The sequence below is a fragment of the Oryx dammah genome, unplaced genomic scaffold, assembly GCF_014754425.2.
Source record: "Oryx dammah isolate SB20612 unplaced genomic scaffold, SCBI_Odam_1.1 HiC_scaffold_25, whole genome shotgun sequence".
NCBI lineage: Eukaryota > Metazoa > Chordata > Mammalia > Artiodactyla > Bovidae > Oryx > Oryx dammah.
In genome coordinates this window covers 49514466-49540433 of record NW_024070209.1, presented here as the reverse complement: position 1 = coordinate 49540433, position 25968 = coordinate 49514466, and the positions used below count along the sequence as shown (strand labels likewise).

Below are 25968 nucleotides of genomic sequence, written 5' to 3'. Positions count from 1 at the left end.
ACATCTAGGTTAAACCACAGTGACACAAGAATGATTCCTAGATAATGTTCTGGACACAGTGGATACCAGTGGAGAATAAAAAGAACAGAGTCTAAACTCTCACAGAATTTACTTTTTGGTGAAGAAAGCAGAAAACAAACAAACATATATATGCTATAATAACAGAGAATTTTAAGTGCTGTTGTATAACTCATTTATCGGTTAGCTCAGAAGTAGAAAATGCTCCTGAGTAGTAAAGAGGAAGCTTAGAAAGCGCTCTGATTCCCACCAGAGATTAGAGCAGTGGCTAAAATATACCCAGGAAGTGGGAAAAATTTACCCAGGAAGTGCACAAAAAGTAGACAAGACATTGAATCTAGGAAAAAAGGAATGTTTATAAATTTTTAGTTGAGGCATATTTGACACACTGTATTGGTTCCAAGTGTCTAATATGATGATCCTATATTTGTGTGTATTGTAAAATGATCAGCACAGTAAGTCTAGTTAACATTTGTTACCATTCACAACTATAATCTTTTTCCTATGAAAACTTTTAAGATCTATTCTTTTAGAAACTTTCAAATATGCAATACAGTATTATTAACTAGTCACTATTCTGTACATTACATTCCCATGATTTATTTATTTTATAATTAGAAGTTTGTACCTTTTGACCTCCTTCACTCATTACATATACCCATCCCTTTTCTCTGGAAACCACCAATCTATTCTATTTTAGTTGTTTTACTTTAGACTCTTGCTTTGTTTTGTGTTAGATTCCACATATAAGTGAGATTATATGGTATTTTTCTTGGTCTGATTTATTTCACTTTACCTAAAGCCCTCATGGTCCATCCATGTTGCCAAAATGACAAAGTTTCGTTCTTTTTATACATATAACACATTTTCTTCATCCATTCATCCATTGGTGAACACACTTAGGTTGTCTTTATTTCTTGACGATTGTAAATAATGCTGCTATGACTATGTCTTTTCAAATCAGTGTTTTTGTTTTCTTAGGATAAAAGTCCAGAAATGGAATTGCTGAGTCATATGATAGTTCTATTTTTAATCATTTGAGGAATCTTAATACTGTTTTTTGGAGAAGGCAATGGCACCCCACTCCAGTACTCTTGCCTGGAAAATCCCATGGATGGAGGAGCCTGGTAGGCTACAGTCCATGGGGTCGCTAAGAGTCAACACGACTGAGCGACTTCACTTTCACACATTGGAGAAGGAAATGGCACCCCACTCCAGTGTTCTTGCCTGGAGAATCCCAGGGACGGGGGAGCCTGGTGAGCTGCCGTCTCTGGGGTCACACAGAGTCAGACACGACTAAAGTGACTTAGCAGCAGCAATACTGTTTTTCATAGTGGTTGTACCAATTTACATTTCTACCAGCAGTGCACAAGTATTCATTTTTATCCATATCTTTTCTCCACTGGTTATTTTTTGTCTTTCTGTTACTAGCCATTCTAACAGGTATGAGGTGATATTTCATTGTGGTTTTCATTTTAATATCCCAATGGTTAGTGATTTTGAGTATCTTTTCATGTACCTGTTGGATATCTGTTACATCTTTTTTGGAGAAATGTTTATTCAGCTCCTCTGCCCACTTTTAAACAGGTAATTTGTTTTTCTGCTATTGAATTATATGAGTTCTGGATATTAGCCCCTTATCAGACATATAATTTGCAAACATTTTCTCCCATTAAATAGATTGACTTTTTCTTTTGTAGATGGTGTTTCCTTTGCTGTACAGAAGCCTTTTAGTTAGATTCTCATTTGTTATTTTACTTTTTTGCCTTTGCTTTCAGTGTTAAATCCAAAATATCATTGCCAAGACCCTTCTCAAAGAGCTTAATACCTGTTTTCTTTTAGGAGTTTTAAAGTTTTGGGTCTTATATTCAGATCTTTAGTCCATTTTGAGTTATTTTTGTGTGTGATTCAATTTCATTACTTTGTTTTTGCCTGTGGCTGTCCAATTTTCCCAACACCATTTATTGAGGAGATTATTCTTTCTGCATTATATATTCTTGACTCTTTTGTTTTAAATTAATTGACCATATATGTGTGGGTTTGTTTCTGTTCCATTAATCTATGTGTCTGTTTTTGTGCTAGTACCACACTGTTTTGATGACTATAACTTTGGAACATAGTCTGAAATCAAGGGGTTGATGCCTCTATCTTTGTTTTTCTTTCTCAAAATTGTTTTGGTTATTCAGGGTCTTTTGTGATTCCACACAAATTTTAGGATTGTTTGTTGTATTTGTGTGAAAAAAAATGCCACTGGAATTTTGATAAGGATCATATTGAATCTATAGATTGTTTTAGGTGGTATAAACATCTTAACAATATTAATTCTTCCAATCTATGGGCATCAAATATCTTTTCATTTTTATAAATTTTTAATTGCCTTCAATCCATATGACCATCCGACATGATATGTATACACTTACATGTTTATGTAACTGATAAATATATTTATAGATACATGCATACATTGAAGTGTATGTTTAAATAAGTTACATTAAAGGGGTACATAATCAAATATAATAGGAAACTACTGGGTAAGAAGTTTGTAGGTCACAAGAATAAAAATTAGCTATTTGCAACTTTACAGTGATTGTCCCTCAGGGATAAATTACAAGGATTGCAATACTGCATTTGATGGTATGTGAGAAAAGGACATGAAAGTAATAAACAATGCCTGGTCTACTATTAGAAATCTTCATAAGTAGAGCCATTTAAAAAAAGCATAAAGTTGACTTGATTTGACAACATAGCTCCCCGAAAATCTGAGTAAAGAAATTTTTACTGTTTCAAGTTTGCCTTTTATCATGTCTTAACTTCTTTCCCCCTAATTTTCATAGTCCAAATTTGACTCCTTGGATCCAGAATTTCTAAATGGTCAAGTTTCAAAATATGCCAAATTTGTGACTCAATTGGAAAAAGGCTTGCCACCCAACAGTGTCGTGCCCCAGCTAAAAAGTAAGGTGGAAAAAATGAAAGAAAAGGTAAGCTTGGATGAAATTATCTCAGAAACTCCAGGTCAATCATTTATACTTGAGGCTAATGAGACCAAAGCCAGGAATTCTTCCTTGTTTAAATTACCTTTGCAGAGAGAAGAAGCAACAGACAAATTCAGTTACTGCAGAGGCACAAACTGCATCCTTCTCCTTAGCTGGGCAAATCATGCAACTGAGTAGTATGAGAATTCTAGCTGTTTGTCATCCTCACTAGCACTTGTTATCAATAAGGAGTTCTTTTAAAATTTGGTTTGCTTTGTTTTTAATTTTAACTATTCTAATAATGTATAGTAATATCTCATAATGGTGATTTACACTTTTCTAATGATTAGTGATGTTGATCATCTTTGCCCATGGCTATTTGCCATTCGTCCACCTTCTTTGCTGAAATGTCTGTCTGGCTATTAGCTCAATTTTTAATTGGCTTGTTTGTTTTGTTATTAGTGAATTTTAAGACTTTTTTATACAGTCTGATATAAATCATTTTTCAAATATGTAACTTGAAAATGTTTTTCCCAGTCAGTGACTTTAGTCCGTAAATAGTGACTTTCACAGAACAACAGGCTTAAATTTGAATAAAGTCCTATTAATATATTTTTTCTTTTACATATTACTTTTTTAGTTAGTATCTGACAACGTTTTGCCAAACCTAAAGATCACACAAATTTTCTCTTGTAATTCCTTCTGGAAGTTTTATAGTTTTGCTTTTTTTAAATTAAGGTATATGGCTTATTTTAAGTTATTTACATTTTGCAGGTTAGATATTCAGTTGATCCAGCACCATTATTTGAAAAGAGTATTCTTTCTCCATTGATTGTCTTTGCATCTTTGTGAAAAATCAGCTAACTATATTTTTAGTCTGTTGCTGAATACTTTATTCTATTTTGTTGCTCTGTAAGTCTGTTCTTTCACCAGTACCACACTGTGTTGATAACTATAGCTGAAAAATCTTGAAATTGGGCAGTGTAAGTTCTTCATTGTTCTTCTTTTCACAATTTTGTCAATCCAAATTCTTTTACTTTTCCATATAAATGTTAAAATGAGCTTATCAATATGTACAGCAAATTGCTTGGATTTTGGGGGAGACTGTTAAATCAATAGATCATTTTGAGGAGAACTGACATCTTCACAAGATAGAATTTTCTAATTTCCTACCAGCCTATCCCTTCATTTAGTTAGGTCTTATATTTTTCATTAATGTTTTGTAATTTTCAGCATACAGATTATGCACATACTTTGTTAGATTTAAAACTATTCTTTTATGTTATCTTAAATGATATTGCTTTTAATTTCAAATTCTAATTGTTCATTTCTGGTAGGTAGGAATACTGTTGACCTTTGTATATTGATCTTATATCCTGTAATCTTGCTAAATTCGCTTTTTAATTTTAGGAGCTTTTGTACATTATTCAGAATTATAAACATAGAAAATTACTTCAGCTGTGAATAGAGACAATTTTATTTATTCATTTATAATCTGTGTGCCTTTTCTTTCTTTTTCTTGCCTTCTTGCACTGGGCAGGATTTTCTATACAATATTGAATAGGAGTAATGAGAGAAAACATCCTTGTCCTGTGCCTGATCTTGAAGGGGAAACGTTCAATTTCTTTTTAAGTATGATTTTAGTCAAATATTTTTATAGATGCCCTATATTAAGATAACAAAGTTTCCTAGTTTTCTGAGAGGCTTCATTTATTTTTTATAAGATTTCTTGTTCTAAAGACTGAATTGCCTATATAGTATAGCTTTCTTTTAGAATTTGCATGATATGACTTTCTCCACCTTTTTATTTTTAATTTTTCTGTCTTTATATTTAAAGTGGATTTCTTGAACAGTGCGTAACTGGTTCCTGATTTTTTATACAATCTGATTTTTTAAGTCTTGTAACTAACATGTTTAAACCATTCCTATTTAAAGCATTATTGATGTGATTGGTTTAAAAGTGCTATCATGCTGGTTTTTTACTTTGTTTGTTGTTCCTTTTTTCCTCTTTTTTTCCCTCTCTTGATTTAATTGTATATGTTTTTTTATTCCATTTTATCTTCTCCATGGAATTATTGTTCACACCTGTTTTAAGCGATTTTTAGATTTTCAGTTAATTCAAATCAACCTTCAAACAATATTATACTGCTTACTGTAGAGTATAAAGATTTTATAATACCATATTCCCCATTCCTCCCTCTCATCTTTTGTATTAATGTTGTCATGTATTTTTCTATGTAGTATGAACACAACATGTTGCTGCTATTTTTGTTTTATATAGTTACATTTTAAGGAATAAAAATGGGAAATAAAGTGAAATTTATTTTACATATATTCCATTTTCAATATTCTTCATTTCTTTGTAGAGATCTAAATTTCTGACTCATAGCATTCATGCTGCCTGAAGAACTTCCTTTAATATTTCTTATTGAGTAGGTATGCTAGCAATGAGCTCCCCAAATTTGTGTCTTTATCCTTTATTTTAAATGATATTTTCACTGGCATATAATTCTGAGTTGGCAGATTTTTTGTTTTCTTCCAGCAATGTAAAAGTATTTTTTTATTATCTTTTTACTTGCATATTTCTGACCACACCATAAGATAGGCTTTCTTAGGGTTCTTCCAATCTTCTCTGTGAACCTTCTATGTATTTGTTGCCCCTGAGACTTCACACTCTCATGCTACCCTACACTCAGTCTTAGCAATTTATTTTTTAAATTCAGCTACATCTTCTAACTAGCTTAAATGGCAACCCAAGGTATCTCTCCTAGGTAAACAAATTCTCAGAAACTTCTTTCTGTGGAGAAAACTATGGATACCAGTGTCTCTAAATTTTGAGTTAGCTGGTTTTGCTGCAACCTCACTTTTCTGATGGATTCAATACAAGTCATTAATTTGCAGTTTGTCCAGATTTTTCATTGTTTACACACATCAGAGGTGTTCTTTCCAGCTTTTTACATGCCCAAATGGGACTGTATTTTTTAGGATAAAAAGAACGGTGCCTCAGAGAGTGTGTGTTTTCCAGCTTCCAGTTATCATTGACCTCAGGAACCCAACTCTGAAGCCTAGACATTGGGCAGCTATTGAACAAACAGTTGATGCCACCCTAGTGGACCTTGAAGTTCCGTTAACCTTGGAGAAGCTCGTTGAGTTACATGTTTTTGACTTTGGCCAAGAAATTCAGGACATTTCTGGACAGGCTTCTGGAGAAGCTGCCTTAGAAACAATCCTTAAAAAGGTAAACCTGAAAAATGTGTATTCTGAAGGTCCTGAGATATAAAGGTTTTCATATTCAGTGGGAAGATTATGAACTTTGTTTTTCAACATTGCAAGTTCCACCGTCTCATTATCAGTTATCTTTCCACTGTTTCTTTACATTTGTTATCATTATTATTGTTATCACTGCTATACATATCTTCTTTCTGCTTAGCTTATACTCCAGCAGGAACTTGATGGCAACACATTTGCATGCTTTGTATAAAGAACCATACACCAAGGAAGATCTCTTATGCCAAAATATATTATCTTTCAAAGTACATATTAGAGAAGACTAACTCTATGAAATGCTTCAAAAGACATTGAGAAGATTTGTCTCCTTAGGATGTTTAACCTCCCTACTCTAGAAATACACATCTACCAAGGATCTATGTAAAAAGATTTTTTTCCTTTTAATCAAGGCATAAAATGGGAAGGAATACACATTAAAGTATCACAAGTTTTCATATGTATTAATGCTCTTCAATAAAATTAAGCAAATAAGTGCCACCTAATGGAGAAGAGGATTTTAAGAATTTTAAGGCAATTAGGAGATTAGGATAATTATGGAGTTTTCCATTATTTCATTCCATATTCATTTATCAACCTAAACGTAAATGAACTGAGACATACTAAGACTTGACCAATCTCCTAGGTGGAGGATTCTTGGAAAACAACTGAATTTGTTGTCCTGCCTCACCGTGACTCCAAAGATGTGTTTATCCTTGGTGGCACAGATGATATACAGGTGAGTAAACTGGATTATTGAAACCTATGGTGAAGGTTCCTGCCAGACCTAGTCCTAAATATCCTACGGGAGACTATAATGAAGGACTGAAATATGAAAGTTGTTAGGGAGAAACCTAATTTAGAAGGCAAAATATGAATATGAATATTTGTTTAGTCATCAAGTCGTGTCCAACTCTTTTGAGACCCCATGAACAGTAGTCTGCCAGGCGCCTCTGTCCATGAGATTCCCCAGCAAGAATACTGGAGTGAGTTATCACTTCCTTCTCCAAGGGATCTTACCAGCCTAGGGATCAAACCCACATCTCTTGTGTTGGCAGGCAGGCTCTCTACCACCAAGCCACCAGGACATGAATGCTTGGACATGAAATACTTATCAAAGCAATAGATATGACACACACACATATATATATATATATATATATATATATATATATATATATAAAGAATTTTTTCCTTTTAATCAAAGCATAAGATGGAAAGGAATACACATTAAGGTATCACAAGTTTCCATATGCATTAATGCTCTTCAATAAAATTAAGCAAACTAGTGTCATCTAATAAAGGGGACAACAGAGGATGAGATGGCTGGATGGCATCACCAACTCGATGGACATGAGTTTGAGTAGACTCCGGGAGCTGGTGATGGACAGGGAGGCCTGGCATGCTGTGATTCATGGGGTCGCAAAGAGTCAGACACGACTGAGCGACTGAACTGAACTGAACTGAATGGAGAAGAAGATTTTAAGAATTTTAAAGGCAATTAGGAGGAGATTAGGGTAATTATGGAGTTTCCATTATTTCATTCTATACTCATTTATCAACTATACATATATATATATATATGAGTTAAAAATCTTGTAGTCAATAACTGCTGGAGAATTTGGAATAGCAAAGAGATCAGTTGTAGCTGAAGTGATCAGAGAATCCTTGCTAGACCAGCCAAAACATTCTAGACCTTAAAAATATGAGGGTTTGATATTAATAGTTATAGATGAGAATAGAAGGCACTTCAAACCATTTAAATAAAGCAAAGAAGCATGAATAAACAGGGTTATAGCACACTAAGAAGCTAAATTCACTTGAAAATTTTGAGATTAGGAGTAGATGGTCATGCTCTATTAACAGCAAAAGAAGATAAATATAACCCATGTGTTTGGAATATTCTTAGTGACTTAATATCCAAAGGCATATTTGTTTAGCACAGGAATATGGGGATTATGACTCAATTTAAAAAATAAATCCCACACAGGGAACTATATTCAATATCCCGTGATAAGTCATAACAGAAAAGAATGTGAAAAAGTATATATGTATATATATATATGTATAATTGAATCACTTTGCTGTATAGCTAACATTAACACAACACTGTAAATCAGTCATACTTCAATAAAATATTTTTTTAAAGCAAAGCCCCATTCTCTTAGTGGGTCCCCAAACTAGAACTGGAGATGAAATGTCTTTGCCAAGTGTAGTTTGGAAGAACAAGACCAGAGAGTATTCTGGGTGGTGAAGGGGAGAGCAGACCCAAGATGGAAATCAGTTAGTATGAGACCAGGTAATAACAGGTGATGGGGCTTCTGCTCTGAAGAAGTTTATAATTTAAATAGAATAGTGAAAATTCTTTAGATTAGAAGACACGTTTTTTAAAATGTACATGTTCTACAAGGGTTGCTGTGGCATATGGAGAAGGAGTAGGGGAAGGAGGTAGATGAAAACTTGTCTATAATCATCCAGAGCTTGACATGAATGAGTTCACTTTTCCTCTTCCTCAAGATAATTGAGGGAGAATGATGTTTCATTGGATAACGCAGGCAGCTACTTTTTCAAGTTTTGAGCACTTTGAGAAATAAAGACCTGGACGACAAAGTGGTGTAAAGTACCAGATAACTTGTAGGGGGAGATTGAGGAAAAGGGCTTAGCTAAACAGAAATGTGGGCCATGAATAATGACAGAAATAGCCAGGATTCGACAATCAGAAGTTCCATGGTGACACTGAAGAAAACATCATAGTGGGTTGTAAATCCTGGTGAAGGGAAGAAGAAGAGGAAATGGGTTGGTGAGAAATAATGGGTGGGACTAAGCTGTTAATTCAGAAAGTTTACTTTTAAGTGGTTTGGAATTAACATATACACACTGGGTGCATGTGTGGCTAAGTCACTTCAGTCATCTCTGACTCTGTGCAACACTATGGACCCAGGGATCAAAGCCACATCTCTTGTGTCTAACTTGCAATGCCAGGTAGGTTCTTTATCATTAGCACCACGTGGAAAGTCCCAGCATATACACACTACTATATATAAAATAAATAATCAACAAGGACCTACTGTATAGCACAGGGAAATCTACCCAATATTCTGTATAACCTAGATGGGAAAAGAATCTGAAAAAAAATGGATATATGTATGTGTGTAATTGACTCACTTTGCTGTACACCTGAAACTAATACAATGTTTTAAATCCAATAGAAATTTCTATTCCAATATAAAAATTTTTAGGTAAAAATAAAAATAAATAAATAGACTCTTGGAGTTAAATATCTGTAATTATCTTTGAGAGCACTAACATACGATGTTGCACATATTTTCTTCACCTTTCCTGAAAGGTCCTTCTTGATGACAGCACCATCAACATTGCAACCATTGCCTCATCACGTTACGTTGGCCCACTGAAAGCTCGAGTAGACGAATGGCAGAAACAGCTTGCTTTATTTAATCAAACACTGGTGAGTAAGGATAATTTCAATTCATGGACTCAGAGAATTGGAAAGTCACAGGAACTTAGAAGTCATTTGTTCACTTGGGGTTAGAGAGTATAGAGTTTAGATATAAGATTCAATTACTGACATTTTATTATTCTCAGAATATAAGGAGAATGGATTATACCATCAATAATTAGTTATTATTGCTGTGAAACAAAATACCACAAACGTTAGTCGTATAAAACAAGATACATTTATTATCCCACAGTTTCTGTGGGTCAGGAGTTCATGGCTTAACTGGGTCTTATGCTTAAGGGTCTCACATGGGTTCAATCAAGATGCCGGCCAGGACTGGGTTCCAATCAGAGGTTCAACTAAGGGAAGATGCTGACAGATATCATTTCCTTGCAATTCCAGGACCAGGGGCTTCAGTTTCTCACTGGCTGTCAATCAAAGGCCATCCTCAGCTCCTCCATGTTGCTCAGTTTTTTCCATGGACTTCCTCAACAATATGACTTGTTTCATCAGTAAAGCAGGGAAGAGGAAGTCTCTAGGCAAGATGTAGGTTACAGCTTTCTGCACTGTACACCTAACTGTGAATATCCTATTACCTTTACCATATTCTCCATAACTAGAAGCAAGTCACAGGTGGCACCCACACTCAGGGAGAGAGGATCACACAAGGACATGAAGCCCAGGTCCTGGGGCCACCTTAAGGGTCTTATCACAGCAAGCTCATAAAGCATCACTACGAACAAAGCTAGTGGAGGTGATGCAATTCCAGTTGAGCTATTTCAAAGCCTAGAAGATGATGCTGTGAAAGGGCTGAATTCAATATGCCAGCAAATTTGGAAAATTCAGCAGTGGCCACAGGACTGGAAAAGGTCAGTTTTGATTCCAATCCCAAAGAAAGGCAATGCCAAAGAATGTTCAAACTACCACATAATTGCACTCATCTCACACATTAGTAGAGTAATGCTCAAAATTCTCCAAGCCAGGCTTCAGCAGTACGTGAACCGTGAACTTCCAGATGTTCAAGCTGGATTTAGAAAAGGCAGAGGAACCAGAGATCAAATTGCCAACATCCTCTGGATCATGGAAAAAGCAAGAGAGTTCCAGAAAAACATCTATTTCTGCTTTATTGACTATGCCAAAGCCTTTGACTGTGTGGATCACAATAAACTGTGGAAAATTCTAAAAGAGATGGGAATACCAGACCACCTGACCTGCCTTTTGAGAAACTTATATGCAGGTCAGGAAGCAAGAGTTAGAACTGGACATGGAACAACAGACTGGTTCCAAATAGGAAAAGGATTACGTCAAGGCTGTATATTGTCCCCCTTCTTATTTAACTTCTATGCAGGGTACATCATGAGAAATGCTGGGCTAGAAGAAACACAAGCTGGAATCAAAATTGCCGGGAGAAATATCAATAACCTCAGATATGCAGATGACACCACCTTATGGCAGAAAGTGAAGAGGAACTAAAAAGCCTCTTGATGAAAGTGAAACAGGAGAGTGAAAAAGTTGGCTTAAAGCTTAACAATGAGAAAACGAAGATCATGGCATCTGGTCCCAGCACTTCATGGGAACTAGATGGGGAAACAGTGGAAACACTGTCAGACTTTATTTTGGGGAGCTCCAAAATCACTGCAGATGGTGATTGCAGCCATGAAATTAAAAGACGCTTACTCCTTGGAAGGAAAATTATGACCAACCTAGATAGCATATTCAAAAGCAGAGACATTACTTTGCCAACAAAGGTCTGTCTAGTCAAAGCTATGGTTTTTCCAGTGGTCATGTATGGGTGTGAGAGTTGGACTGTGAAGAAAGCTGAGCACCGAAGAATTGATGCTTTTGGTGTTGTTGGAGAAGACTCTTGAAAGTCCCTTAGACTGCAAGGAGATCCAACCAGTCCATTTTAAAGGAGATTAGTCCTGGGTGTTCTTTGGAAGGAATGATGCTAAAGATGAAACTCCAGTACTTTGGCCACCTCATGTGAAGAGTTGACTCATTGGAAAAGACTGTGATTCTGGGAGGGATTGGGGCAGGAGGATAAGGGGACAACAGAGGATGAGATGGCTGGATGGCATCACCAACTCGATAAACATGAGTTTGAGTGAACTCTGGGTGTTGGTGATGGACAAGGAGGCCTGGTGTGCTGCGGTTCATGGGGTCGCAAAGAGTTGGACATGACTGAGCGACTGAACTGAACTGAATACTATTCCTTGAAGTCTCCATGGTGCTCTTCCTTTCATACACACTTCCTTTTTATTTTATTCTACCTCAGATTATCCCATAATAAAACAAAAAGCCCACTTACTCTAATTTTTTTCCCATCCAACGTCTTTCTTCGACTTCAGTTTTTTTAACTTAATTAATTGTGTTTGGGTTCCTCTATGTTCTGGGGCTTCCCTAGTGTCTCAGACAGTAAAGAATCTGCCTACAATGCAGGAGGCAGATCCTTTGATCCCTGGGTCAGGAAGATCCTCGGGAGAAGGAAATGCCAACCCATTCCAGTGTTTTTTCCTGGAGAATTCCATGGACAGAGGAGCCTGGTGGGCTACAGTCTGAAAGTGAAAAGAAAGTGAAAGTGAAGTTGCTCAGTCATGTCTGACTCTTTGCAACCCCGTGGACTGTAGCCCACTAGGCTCCTCCGTGCATGGGATTCTCCCGGCAAGAATACTGGAGTGGGTTGCCATTTCCTTCTCCAGGGGATCTTCCCAACCCAGGGATCGAACCCAGGTCTCCCACATTGCAGGCAGACGCTTTAACCTCTGAGCCACCAAGGGGTCACAAAGAGTCAGACATGCCTGAGTGACACTTCCCTGTATGTTCTAATATGAAAAGTTATCTGTGACTTAATACAGGCGTAAGTAGGAAAAGACAATTTGTCTCATCTTTATTTCATAGAGACCTTTTTCAGGAATCCATCCTCTTCAATGGACACCTTATAATTTGATCCCTGAATAACAGAGACCCTCCAGAGAATTAACTGCATAGAAAGTATGAACCTGAAATAAACCAGGGAGTGGTTGGGATATTAGGGCTTAGGCATAGCCCCCAAATCTAGAGTGAGGTGGGAGATGCTCTTTTACAAATCTCAGGCCTGCACATGTGATGGCAAGAGGCACAGTGGAAAGGTGAGGTCTGCAGACTTTAGATCTGACCCTGCACTTGTGGTGTCTTTGATTAACAGTGGTCATCTCTGAGAGGAGAGAGAGTATATGGCTTTCTTCTTCTTCCCAGTCTTATGTCTTTGCCACATGTTCTGTTATAAGCAGGTTTTACTCTTTTAATTGAAGAAAATGAATTATATTCCTTCTTTAAAAGGAAGGAGAGGGAAGAATATAGACATCACTGAGGCAAAGAACCTTTTTTATATATTTGGAAACAGTCACTAAACTTAACAGCTTCCCAACCCTTCAGATTCCTTGAAGCATCTTGCTTCCCCCTAGAATGTCTCCTCTGAGCATTTTAATCCTCTTTCTTTGGGTCCATTCTGGTTACCACACAGTAGTAGACACATTATAACTCTACTCATACCAAAAAATGAGTTGGAATTAGGCTGAGATGAGTCTTGGGTATTTTAAAGAGGTGTTATTTCAAAGGAGCTGTGAGGACATAGAGAATGAACTTATCATTATGGGGGGAAAGGGTGGGGGCCAGGGGAGGGATAGATTGGGAGTTTGGGATTGACATGTACACACTACTGAATTTAAAATAGATAACCAACAAGGATCTACTACACAGCATATGAAGCTCATTTCAATATTCTGTAATAACCTCAATGGGAAAATAATTTGAAAAAGAATTGATGCTTCTGTGGGTTTAACTCAATCATTTTGCCGTATACCTGTAACTAACATATCATTGCTAATCAACTATGCTCCAGTATAAAATAAAAAAAAATTTTAATGAAAAATTAAGGCCTGTGAGACACTGCCAAAATGTAGAAAATACAGTGACTCCTCATGTAGTTATTTTTAACATAGCTGTGTATTTTCAACTTTGTGTGAAAAAATTTGATAATGTCCTTGTTTTTCTCCTAGGAAGAATGGCTGAACTGCCAGAGAAACTGGCTCTACCTAGAGAGTATTTTTAATGCTCCAGATATTCAAAGGCAGTTGCCTGCAGAGGCCAAGATGTTCCTTCAAGTGGACAAGTCATGGAAGGAAATCATGAGGAAGGTTAACCGGCTGCCTAACGCTCTCCGAGCAGCTACTCAACCAGGTAGAAAAGAAACACACAAAAAGACTTTACAATCATCCAAAGCATTCATCACCTGTAAGATTCTAATAATATGTGGTACATTCAACCCTTCATCTAGTCAGCACTGATGACCAGGAACATTTGTAGTACCTTTGACACTCTTGATAAGCAATGTGAATTGAACACTTGTTATTTTATTACTATCAATGTATTATCATCATTATCTTTCAGCTCAGTTCATGGTTTTGACACACAAGCATCTACTTCTTTTGCTGTGTGTAGCATTGGGGAATGTTGCCTCACACAGTATCACTGATGCTTCCATCTCACAATTTAGGTTACAAAACATACATTTACATTCAGTTGACCCATTCTGTTAAAGTTCTTACAGACTTCTAACCATACAGATTTTCACACTTTAAGTAATTCATTACAACCACTTACAAATAACGCCACTAATGGTAATTCTAATCTCAGGGTTGAAGTGTGTTTTATTTATTTTTTAGTTGATTTTTATTGGAGTATAGTTGATTTTTAATGTTGTGTTAGTTTCAGGTATACAGCAAAGTGAATCAATTATACGTATACATATATTCACTCTTTTTAAGATTCTTTTCCCATGTAGGTCATTATAGAGTATTGAGTAGAGTCCCCAGTGTTTTACAATTGAAATGTGTTTTAGTAAGTTCTGTTTCTAGGGATGTAGAATCAAAATCTTTTGGTGTGCACATATTCAGTGATTGAACGTTTATGTTTTCTATCAAACCCTCAGCTCAATGACTTGTTGTTCTGTAAATGGCAGTACATGGTCTGTCCTGGTGATAACCCCAGAGAGCTTCCTTCAGGCAGAAGCAGCTGCTGGGCTGTGCTCTCTGCCCAAAGACTCTTACAGAAACAGACAGGAAAAACTCTACGAGATGATAGTATTGAAAACCTTAAAACTTTGGGGCTTCAAGCGGCTGCCCATGATTCCTTGGTTCCTAGTCCTCACTCCAGCCTATGTTTCTGCCATCACATCTCCCTCTCTACCTCTTATAAAGACCCTGTGATTATACAGGCCCCACCGCATGATCCATGATAATCTCCCCATCCTGTGACCCTAATGTAATCACATCTGCCAGGTGCCTCTTCCCACAAAAACTTAACAAATTCTCAAGTTCTGGGGATTAAAACATGGATATCTCTGAAAGACCTTTTATCTTGTCTAGCACACCCTACTCAATGTGCATATTCAAACCTTTTGCTGCAATAATATTAATATGTCTAATTGCAGAGTGCTGCCCCAGTCCCTACTGGACTTTTGTTGCATAACTTTTGGAATTAAAAAAAAAAGACTTCAAAAATACATTTAGTCCCAGGAATTTCAGATACAGAAGTGTGGAGATGTATGTATATATATATATATATATGACTTCCCCTGGTGGCTCAGATGGTAAGGAGACCTGGGTTCGATCCCTGGGTCAGGGAGATCCCCTGGAGAAGGGAATGGCAAAAAAAAAAGGGGGGGGGCAAAAAAAAAAAAAGAGAGAAGGGAATGGCAATCCACTCCAGGATTCTTGCTTGGAGAATCCTACAGACAGAGGAGCCTGGTGGGCTACAGTCCATCAAGTCACAAAGAGACAAATACGACTAACCAACTTATACTGTCATATATACATATATAATATGTGTATAATTTCAGATGATGATAAAGCTGTGAGGAAAAATTAAGTAGAGTAATGTGGCAAACGGAGAAGGCAGTGTCAACCCACTCCAGTACTCTTGCCTGGAAAATCCCATGGATGGAGGAGCCTGGTAGGCTGCAGTCCATGGGGACACGAATAGTCGAACACAACTGAGCGACTTCACTTTCACTTTTCACTTTCATACATTGGAGAAGGAAATGGCAACCCACTCCAGTGTTTTTGCCTGGAGAATCCCAGGGACAGCGGAGCCTGGTGGGCTGCCGTCTATGGGGTCGCACAGGGTCAGACATGACTGAAGCGACTTAGCAGCAGCAGCAGCAATATGGCAAAAGAATAGCTGGGGGCTGCTGTGTATGTGTGTGTGTTGAAAGGATATTTTGATAAAGTGACTACTTTTGAGTAGAAATCTGCAAGAGTGAAGGAATGAAATACGTTTGTGGCTATAAGGGAGTATTGCTAACATCAGAGAGAACAAAGGTAGAGACCTTGCAGTAAAAGCATGCTTAGTGTATGCTCCTGTCAGCAAGGAAGCCAGGGCAGGGTGGAGAGCAGTGCACAGTAGAGGGCTTAGGAGTGAGACCAGAGAGGTAAGTGTGCTTGGGTAGTGGGTTGGGGATTGGATTGGGTCACTGATCACATAGAGCCTTGGAGACCATGGGAAAGACTGGATTTGATTCTTGAACAGGTGTAGAAGTCAGGTAGTGTGATAGGCACCAAAATATCAGTGTCAAATGAGACATGAATCTTGCTTCTTAACATGCTACTGTTTAGTGATGAAGAAATAGGATGCGATCGCCACAATTTCAGCATCTAAAGATGGCAGAAGAAATACAAGACATGAGTAAGGAAGTGACAAAGAATATGTAGCGTTTAAAGAATGACTTTGTTCGGAGAGTCAAGAGGAGGCAGTTGTTTGGCTTTAGTTTCTGCACCCCTAATCCTCCACGTTCAAGGTCAGGAGGGGCAGCGGTGAGGAGATACCCCATGTCCAAGGTAAGAGAAACCCAAGTAAGACGGTACGTGTTGCGAGAGGGCATCAGAGGGCAGACACACTGAAACCATACTCACAGAAACCTAGTCAGTCTAATCACACAGATCACAGCCTGGTCTAACTTAATGAAACTAAGCCATGCCGTGTGGGGTCACCCAAGACAGGCGGGTCATGGTGGAGACGTCTGACAGAATGTGGTCCACTGGAGAAGAGAATGGCAAACCACTTCAGTATTCTTGCCTTGAGAACCCCATGAACAGAATAAAAAGGCTTAAAATGATAGGATACTGAAAGAGGAACTCCCCAGGTTGGTAGGTGCCCAGTATGCTACTGGAGATCAGTGGAGAAATAACTCCAGAAAGAATGAAGGGATGGAGCCAAAGCAAAAACAATACCCAGCTGTGGATGTGACTGGTGATAGAAGCAAGGTCCAATGCTGTAAAGAGCAATATTACATAGGAACCTGGAATGTTAGGTCCATGAATCAAGGCAAATTGGAAGTGGTCAAACAGGAGATGGCAAGAGTTAACATCGACATTCTAGGAATCAGCAAAGTAAAATGGACTGGAATGGGTGAATTTAACTCAGATGACCATTATATCTACTACTGCATGCAAGAATCCCTTAGAAGAAATGGAGTAGCCATCATGGTCAACAAAAGAGTCCGAAATGCAGTACTTGGATGCAATCTCAAAAATGACAGAATGATCTCTGTTCATTTCCAAGGCAAACCATTCAATATCACAGTAATCCAAGTCTATGCCCCAACCAGTAACGCTGAAGAAGCAGAAGTTGAACAGTTCTATGAAGACCTACAAGAGCTTTTAGAACTAACACCCAAAAAAGACGTCCTTTTCATTATAGGGGACTGGAATGCAAAAGTAGGAAGTCAAGAAACACCTGGAGTAACAGGCAAATTTGGCCTTGGAATATGGAATGAAGCAGGGAAAAGGCTAATAGAATTTTGCCAAGAGAATGCACTGGTCATAGCAAACACCCTCTTCCAACAACACAAGAGAAGACTCTACACATGGACATCACCATATGGTCAACACTGAAATCAGATTGATTATATTCTTTGCAGCCAAAGATAGAGAAGCTCTATACAGTCAGCAAAAACAAGACCAGGAGCTGACTGTGGCTCAGATCATGAACTCCTTATTGCCAAATTCAGACTGAAATTGAAGAAAGTAGGGAAAACCACTAGACCATTCAGGTATGACCTAATTATGATTATACAGTGGAAGTGAGAAATAGATTTAAGGGACTAGATCTGATAGATAGAGTGCCTGATGAACTATGGAATGAGGTTCGTGACATTGTACAGGAGACAGGGATCAAGACCATCCCCATGGAAAAGAAATGCAAAAAAGCAAAATGGCTGTCTGGGGAGGCCTTACAAACAGCTGTGACAAGAAGAGAAGTGAAAAACAAAGGAGAGAAGGAAAGATATAAGCATGTGAATGCAGAGTTCCAAAGACTAGCAAGGAGAGATAAGAAAGCCTTCCTCAGTGATCAATGCAAAGAAATAGAAGAAAACAACAGAATGGGAAAGACTGGAGATCTCTTCAAGAATATTAGAGATATCAAGGGAACATTTCATGCAAAGATGGGCTCGATAAAGGACAGAAATTAGTATGGACCTAACAGAAGCAGAAGATATGAAGAAGAGGTGGCAAGAATACACAGAAGAACTGTACAAAAAAGATCTTCAAGACCCAGATAATCATGATGGTGTGATCACTCACACTCACCTAGAGCCAGACATCCTAGAATGTGAAGTCAAATGGGCCTTAGGAAGCATCGCTATGAACAAAGCTAGTGGAGGTGATGGAATTCCAGTTGAGCTATTTCAAATCCTGAAAGATGATGCTGTGAAAGTGCTGCACTCAATATGCCAGCAAATTTAGAAAACTCAGCAGTGGCCACAGGACTGGAAAAGGTCCATTTACATTCCAATCTCAAAGAAAGGCAATGCCAAAGAATACTCAAACTACTGCACAATTGCACTCATCTCACACACTAGTAAAGTAATGCTCAAAATTCTCCAAGCCAGGCTTCAGCAGTACATGAACCGTGAACTTCCAGATGTTCAAGCTGGTTTTAGAAAAGGCAGAGGAACCAGAGATCAAATTGCCAACATCTGCTGGATTATTGAAAAAGCAAGAGAGTTCCAGAAAAAACATCTATTTCTGCTTTATTGACTATGCCAAAGCCTTTGACTGTGTGTATCACAATAAACTGTGGAAAATTCTGAAAGAGATGGGAATACCAGACCACCTGACCGGCCTCTTGAGAAACTTATATGCAGGTCAAGAAGCAAGAGTTAGAACTGGACATGGAACAACAGACTGGTTCCAAATAGGAAAAGGATTACATCAAGGTTGTATATTGTCACCCTGCTTATCTAACTTCTGTGCAGAGTACATCATGAGAAACGCTGGGCTGGAAGAAGCACAAGCTAGAATCAAGATTGCTGGGAGAAATATCAATAGCCTCAGATATGCAGATAACACCACCCTTATGGTAGAAAGTGAAGAGGAACTCAAAAGCCTCTTGATGAAAGTGAAGAGGAGAGTGAAAAAGTTGGCTTAAAGCTCAACATTCAGAAAACGAAGATCATGGCATCTGGTCCCATCACTTCATGGGAACTAGATGGGGAAACCGTGGAAACACTGTCGGACTTTATTTTGGGGGGCTCCAAAATCACTGCAGATGGTGATTGCAGCCATGAAATTAAAAGACGCTTACTCCTTGGAAGGAAAATTATGACCAACCTAGATAGCATATTCAAAAGCAGAGACATTACTTTGCCAACAAAGGTCCGTCTAGTCAAAGCTACGGTTTTTCCAGTGGTCATGTATGGATGTGAGAGTTGGACTGTGAAGAAGGCTGAGCGCCAAAGAATTGATGCTTTTGAAGTTTGTTGTTGGAGAAGACTCTTGAGAGTCCCTTGGACTGCAAGGAGATCCAACCAGTCCATTCTAAAGGAGATCAGTCCTGGGTGTTCTTTGGAAGGAATGATGCTAAAGCTGAAACTCTAGTACTTTGGCCACCTCATGTGAAGAGTTGACTCATTGGAAAAAAACTCTGATGCTGGGAGGGATTGGGAGCAGGAGGATAAGGGGACGACAGAGGATAAGATGGCTGGATGGCATCACCGACTCGATGGACATGAGTCTGAGTGAACTCAGGGAGTTGGTGATGGACAGGGAGGCCTGACGTGCTGCAGTTCATGGGGTCGCAAAGAGTCGGACATGACTGAGCAACTGAACTGAACTGAACTGAACTGACTGAATCCCCAAAAGTGGGTGATGCCAGATAAAAAGGTTTCAAATTAAATGCTTTTTCTTTAGTGGCAGATATTAAAATTAATGTCATCATTAAGAGAGAGACTGGGAGCTTGGAGTTGGTGGACGCAAAGTATGACACTTAGAATGGATAAACAACAAGGTCCTAATGTATAGCATAGGGAACTATACTCAGTATTCTGGGGTAAGCCCTAATGGAAAAGAAGTTAAAGAAAGGAATGTGTATATGTGTATAACTGAGTAATTTTGCTATACAACAGAGATTATCACAACAGTGTAAGTCAACTATATTTCAATTAAAAAATAGAATAAGATAGATGCTAAAAAATACTTAACATTCTTAACCAACCTTCCCAAAATTTAATTTATTAGGCCATTCTTTCACCAAATAAAACCAAAGCTTTTTAAAAAGTTAATATCATATTTAAAATTATATTCTCTATTTATTTCAATATGACTTTACCAAAACCTTTTTTCCAATGAACAGGACTTCTGGAGACTTTTCAAAATAATAATGCATTACTTGACCAAATTCAGAAGTGTCTAGAGGCATATTTAGAATCAAAAAGAGTTATCTTTCCAAGGTAAGTTTATAAAGCTACCAACAACACTTTTAGTAGTTGAGTTTCCATGAATTTGTGAAGATATACTTTAAAACAAACTATAACCTCAAAACATCAGGGGACCAAAAAGGGAAGCAGGAAATATATTTCATAATAGCAATGTAGCTCATCTCTGGATTGGGGCGTGTAAGTGTCAAGGATAAAGATACAGTGTTTGGTTTCAGTGGGTAGGTGCTGGAAGAACTCTTGATCACAGCACCGTTTCACTGCTGGGTGTGTATGTGTACACCTGCATGTGTGCATATGTCCACGGATGTATCGGTAAAAAGTTAGAGACCTCTGTTGCCTGAGCTGGTTTCTTCAGGCTAATTGATGGCCTAAGAGGGTCACTGTAGAAGTCATCTAAAAGGTCATTTCACAAATTCCAAATGAAATTTTTTACTCATCCATTCATTCTAGAAACATACCAAATGGTTTGCTCAGTGTTAAAGATATAAGAAGAAAAGGCCAGATCCCTGCTCTAATGGAGCTCGTGGTTAGCACGTGGACAGTCATGTAAATATACCGTTTCGGTGCGATTATATACAAACAGACTATGAGACTACCTGATGATCACAAGAGCTCCAGACTTCATTCATTGAGGCACATTGTACCGCAACATAGACAATACCACAAAATGTTCATCTTCTGTGGATTTTTCCTGTTAGCTGTAAAAGAAATGGCTGATAAGTTCTATCCAAGTGAGCCAGTGTTACACACTTATGTAGGTTATTTGGTTAAGAGGGTTTGTTTCTGGGTACCATGCCAGGGTATGTGTATGCACCAGACATCTAAGATCTGGAAGATTTGATTGAGTTCAACAGATTCAGGCAACACAGGAAAAGATAGAGGAATATGTTAGATAGAGGAGATGTGCCTTTTATTTCACTCTTAAATCAGTGGCTCCCAGCTTGGGTTTCCCCAGTGTACAGAGAAAATCTGTACACTACTTCTGATATTTAAAGAAACCTGCACACAAATTTACCTGTGATAATGCTGAACACCAAAAGCATCAGCTTTTATTTTTTCCTTTTGTTTAGAATTACATCAACGAGGTCTGCAGTGTTTATTAGGTCAAGAGGCTCTGTGCACCATTGATTTCACTTTCCAAGCCTTAACAAAGACATGTTATGAACCACATGAATTAGTTCCTGGGGCCACAAGTTAGGTCCTGGGGCCACAAGAGGAATGCAGGATGGTTCCTGCTCTGTCAGGGTTCATAGTCAAATCTTGACAGTTGTCTGTTTCATTCGTTGAAAAGGGAGATGAATTATTCTGTATCTGGCAGCCCTGATAGAGTGCAACCCCAAAACATCTTTATTTCTAAAGACTACCGCTGCATTCCCTACAAGGGGCTAGTTTCTTCCTGCTCAGAATCTTAAGCACACCTCATGAATTTTCTGGCCATTCTCAGATAATAATGCCAAAAATATCTCTTGTTGCCTTAACCCACTAAACAATCTGTAATCGTCGAAACTCAGAAATTCTTTCAAAGTGAAAACATCTCCCTTCTCTGGCCCAGGACTGTTGCAAGGCTGAAGCCTTTAGTGATGATAAAGATGTATAATGGTCAACCCTCCCTACTTCCTATTAGGTTTCTGGGATCTCCAGGTTTGGGGCAGGGAAGGGAGGAGAGGCAGTACAGCAGGAGAAATCTGAGTTGGCTGGTACCCAACTGGCCCCCTGTCTCACATGGGGCCTTCCATGAGCTCATGAGATTCCTCCAGTCCTGAGGGATCTCTCATAGGCAGTTTCCTCCATAGGAGTGAAGTGTCTTCTCCAGCCAGACCCTCATCCCTCTCTCTCATCCCTCAGCATCCAGGTATGCCCCTTCTCCAGTTTTTTTTTTTTTTTTTAATAGAATATCCTCATTCCTTCAAATGGCCCTGTTGGGCAAGATCTAAGAAAATCCGCTGCCAGCTCACATCAGCACAGCCTACATGTGTGTAGTCACAGAATCAAATAAGGTTCCAGCAACCACACATTCATTTATTCAACAAATTATGTATTGAATATCAGGTATATATGAGGTATAAGGCTGGATTCTAGGGAAAACAAATAATATACCTTCACTTTAGGAGTTCAAAGCCAAGTAACAGACATGTGGCCAAATCAGTATCATAGCAAGTGCTAGCATTTATGAAAAGTCTCTGCCTTTTATGTACCAGGCACTAACTCCAGACGCTTGAGATGCAGCCACACTCTTTATAATAATCCTATTTAGAGATGTGTGGCTTCCCCAGAAACCTAAGACCAATAGGTCCAGGAAATCAGTGGATGGGGAAGAGATGTGGGCAAGGAGTTCATCTTTCATGCCTATATTAGGTTTTGCTTCAATTTCAAGTTACATTTTAAGTATATTCTTTAATCTAGATTTTACTTCTTGTCAAATGATGAGCTCTTGGAGATTTTGGCCCAGACACGAAATCCCCAAGCTGTGCAGCCGCACTTAAGGAAATGCTTCGACTCCATTTCAAAGCTTGAATTTGCTCTCCTGCCTCCTACTGAGGGAAAAATTCCTGGAATGGATGCAGAGCCAGAAAAGGTTTACACTAATGATATTTTAGCGATGCTATCACCAGAAGGAGAAAGGGTAAGGTATTCTTGTTAATAATTCTTTATGGGTAAACTTTGTTACTTTTCCGGGGTTGGAGAATGGAGATTTTATTCATCAGCATGCTAAGCATTCACCAAGTGCTACATGCCCTGGTCTTAGGCTGGCTCAACAATTTCAAAAATAACCATGATTAAATTCTTGCCCTCAAAGAATTCAAAGTCCAGCAGAGACATAGTCAAACAACTGAAAAGTCCCAAACAGAGGTGTGTGCTCTGTTCTTGGAAACAGGGTGGAAAGAACTGGAGCCAAGTCTTAACTCTCCACAAGGAGCAAAGGAGTAGCCTAGATAAGAGCTGGTTCTACTGCCTGGTCACCTGGATTCCACTCCCAATCTTTAATCTCAGCTATAAAATGAGGATTAGTAATAGTGCCCAATTAATGAGTTGCTGGGGATTTTTCAGGTGTTCCTGTATGTACGTTACTTTAGAATAATACCAAGCGGGTGCTATGAAGTATTAGTTGTCACTGTTTGACTGCAGTGTCTCCTAGGCTCTTTCTGCACAGTACTTGGAATACAGTAGGCATCAACCAAGTGAATGCACTAGCAGACTATGGGGAACCAAGTGACATCACATACGAGAATCACACACAAACAGACAGACACAGACACAGACACAGACACACACACACACACACACACACACACACAGCCAAGGAAGATAGAGAGGAGACATGGAAGGGAGAGCATTCCACACAGACAAGTCACTCGGGGAAATGCCAAGGATTTTAATCCAGTTAGAACACAGTAGTATATCTATGGGATCAGTAAGAACCCGTAGGCATTTCACTTGTACTATACAGGCACCCCAATGTTCATAGCAGCACTGTTTACAATAGCCAAGACATGGATGCAAACTAAGTGTCCACCAACAGATGGGTAAAGATGTGAATACATATATGTGTGTGTGTGAATATATATATATCATTGTTGTTCAGTTGCCAAGTCCAGTCCAACTCTTTGTGACCCCATGGACTGCAGCACATCAAGCCTCCCAGTTCCTCACCATCTCCTAGAGTTTGCCCAAGTTCATGTCCATTGCATCAGTAATGCCATTTGGAGTAATGGATATTATTCATCCATAAAAAAGTATAAAACTTTACCATTTGCAACAATATACATGGACCTGGAGGGTTTTATGCCAAGGGAAATAAACAAAGACAAATATTGTATATTTTCCCTTAATAGGGGATCTAAAAAATAATACAAACTAGTAAATAAAACAAAACAGAAACATTCACAGATATAGAAAACAAATTATTTACCAGTGGGAAGAGTCAAGGAGGGTAGGGTATTATAGGGGTAGGGGATCAAGAGGTACACACTACTAGTACCATATATAAAATAAATAAACAACAAGGAAATATTGTACAGCACAGAGCAGTATAACCATTAAAGTAATAACTTTAAATGAAGTAGAATCTATAAAAATATTGAATCATTATGTTGTACTCCTGAAACTTACAGACTATACCTACTATACCTCAATATTTTTTTTTACTTGACCTAAATTGATTCTCTGGCAAAAGACTTTGCTCATCACTAGTGCAGAAGAGAGAGAAAAGACCTAGGCCAGGATTCAGGGAAGACAGGACATGTAAAGCGAGGGTAGAAGACGTGAGCAGATTCTGGAGCCCAGATAAGCAAGGCAGTCAACCCACTCCAGTACTCTTGCCTGGAAAATCCCATGGATGGAGGAACCTGGTAGGCTGCAGTCCATGGGGTCAAGAAGAGTCGGACAGGACTGAGTGACTTCACTTTCACTTTTCACGTTCATGCATTGGAGAAGGAAATGGCAACCCACTCCAGTGTTCTTGCCTAGAGAATCCCAGGGACTGTGGAGCCTGGTGGGCTGCCGTCTATGGGGTCGCACAGAGTTGGACACGACTGAAGCGACTTAGCAACAGCAGCAGCAGCAGCAGCAGCAGCAGGTCATTGAAAGTCCAAGAAATAAATGTGAAAAGGACTGAAAAGTGTCAATTGGAGTGAACAATTGGGAGAACACTGGTCACCTTAGGGACTTCCCAGGTGGCTCAGTGGTAAAAAATCTGCCTGCCAATGCAGGAATCGCGGGTTTGATCCCTGGATTGGGAAGATCCCCTGGAGTAAGAAATAGCAACCCACTAGGAGAAGGCAATGGCACCCCACTCCAGTACTCTTGCCTGGAAAATCCCATGGATGGAGGAGCCTGGTAGGCTGCAGTCCATGGGGTCAAGAAGAGTCGGACAGGACTGAGTGACTTCACTTTCACTTTCCACTTTCACGCATTGGAGAAGGAAATGGCAACCCACCCCAGTGATCTTGCCTGGAGAATTCTAGGGACAGCGGAGCCTGGTGGGCTGCCGTCTATGGGGTCGCACAGAGTTGGACACGACTGAAGCGATTTAGCAGCAGCCAGTATTCTTGCCTGGAAAATTCCATGGACAGAGAAGTCTGGCAGGCTGCAGTCTGCTTGTGTCCAAAGAGTCAGACACTACTGAGCACACACCCACCTGATCACCTTAATAACCTGACCAGGTTTAGAGGATGGTTGGAGCCAAAAATCATATGGCCACAGGCAGGCAAAGAAAGTGGAGGAATTCATTTAGCACACATAAACTCCTCAATGGGCTTTCCTGGTAGATCAGACAGTAAAACATCTGCCTTCAGTGCAGGAGACCATATTCCATCCGTGGGTCAGGAAGATCTCCTGGAGGAGGGCATGGCAAGCCACTCCAGTATTCTTACCTGAAGAATTCCAGACAGAGGAGCCTGGTGGGCAGGATACAACTGAGCAAAGAGTTGGACACAACTGAGTGACACACACATACACACACACACGGCTCCTCTTTCCACACAACTGAGTCACACACACAC

The 25968-nt window shown here is 38.9% G+C and overlaps 1 protein-coding gene across 2 annotated transcripts in view; it reads left to right on the top strand.

Annotated features, from left to right (window-relative positions):
- Window positions 1–25968, top strand: part of DNAH6 (dynein axonemal heavy chain 6) — a 285139-nt gene that overhangs the window by 77774 nt on the left and 181397 nt on the right. For both annotated transcript variants that reach the window (XR_005718342.1, XM_040224335.1), the window contains exons 18-24: window positions 2853–2996; window positions 6016–6228; window positions 6901–6993; window positions 9601–9720; window positions 13749–13929; window positions 20383–20479; window positions 22871–23090. Coding sequence is in view for 1 of the 2 variants with exons in the window: in XM_040224335.1 (XP_040080269.1) it covers window positions 2853–2996; window positions 6016–6228; window positions 6901–6993; window positions 9601–9720; window positions 13749–13929; window positions 20383–20479; window positions 22871–23090 (1068 nt within the window). In the remaining variant the exon portion in view is untranslated. The remainder of the gene's footprint in view (window positions 1–2852; window positions 2997–6015; window positions 6229–6900; window positions 6994–9600; window positions 9721–13748; window positions 13930–20382; window positions 20480–22870; window positions 23091–25968) is intronic.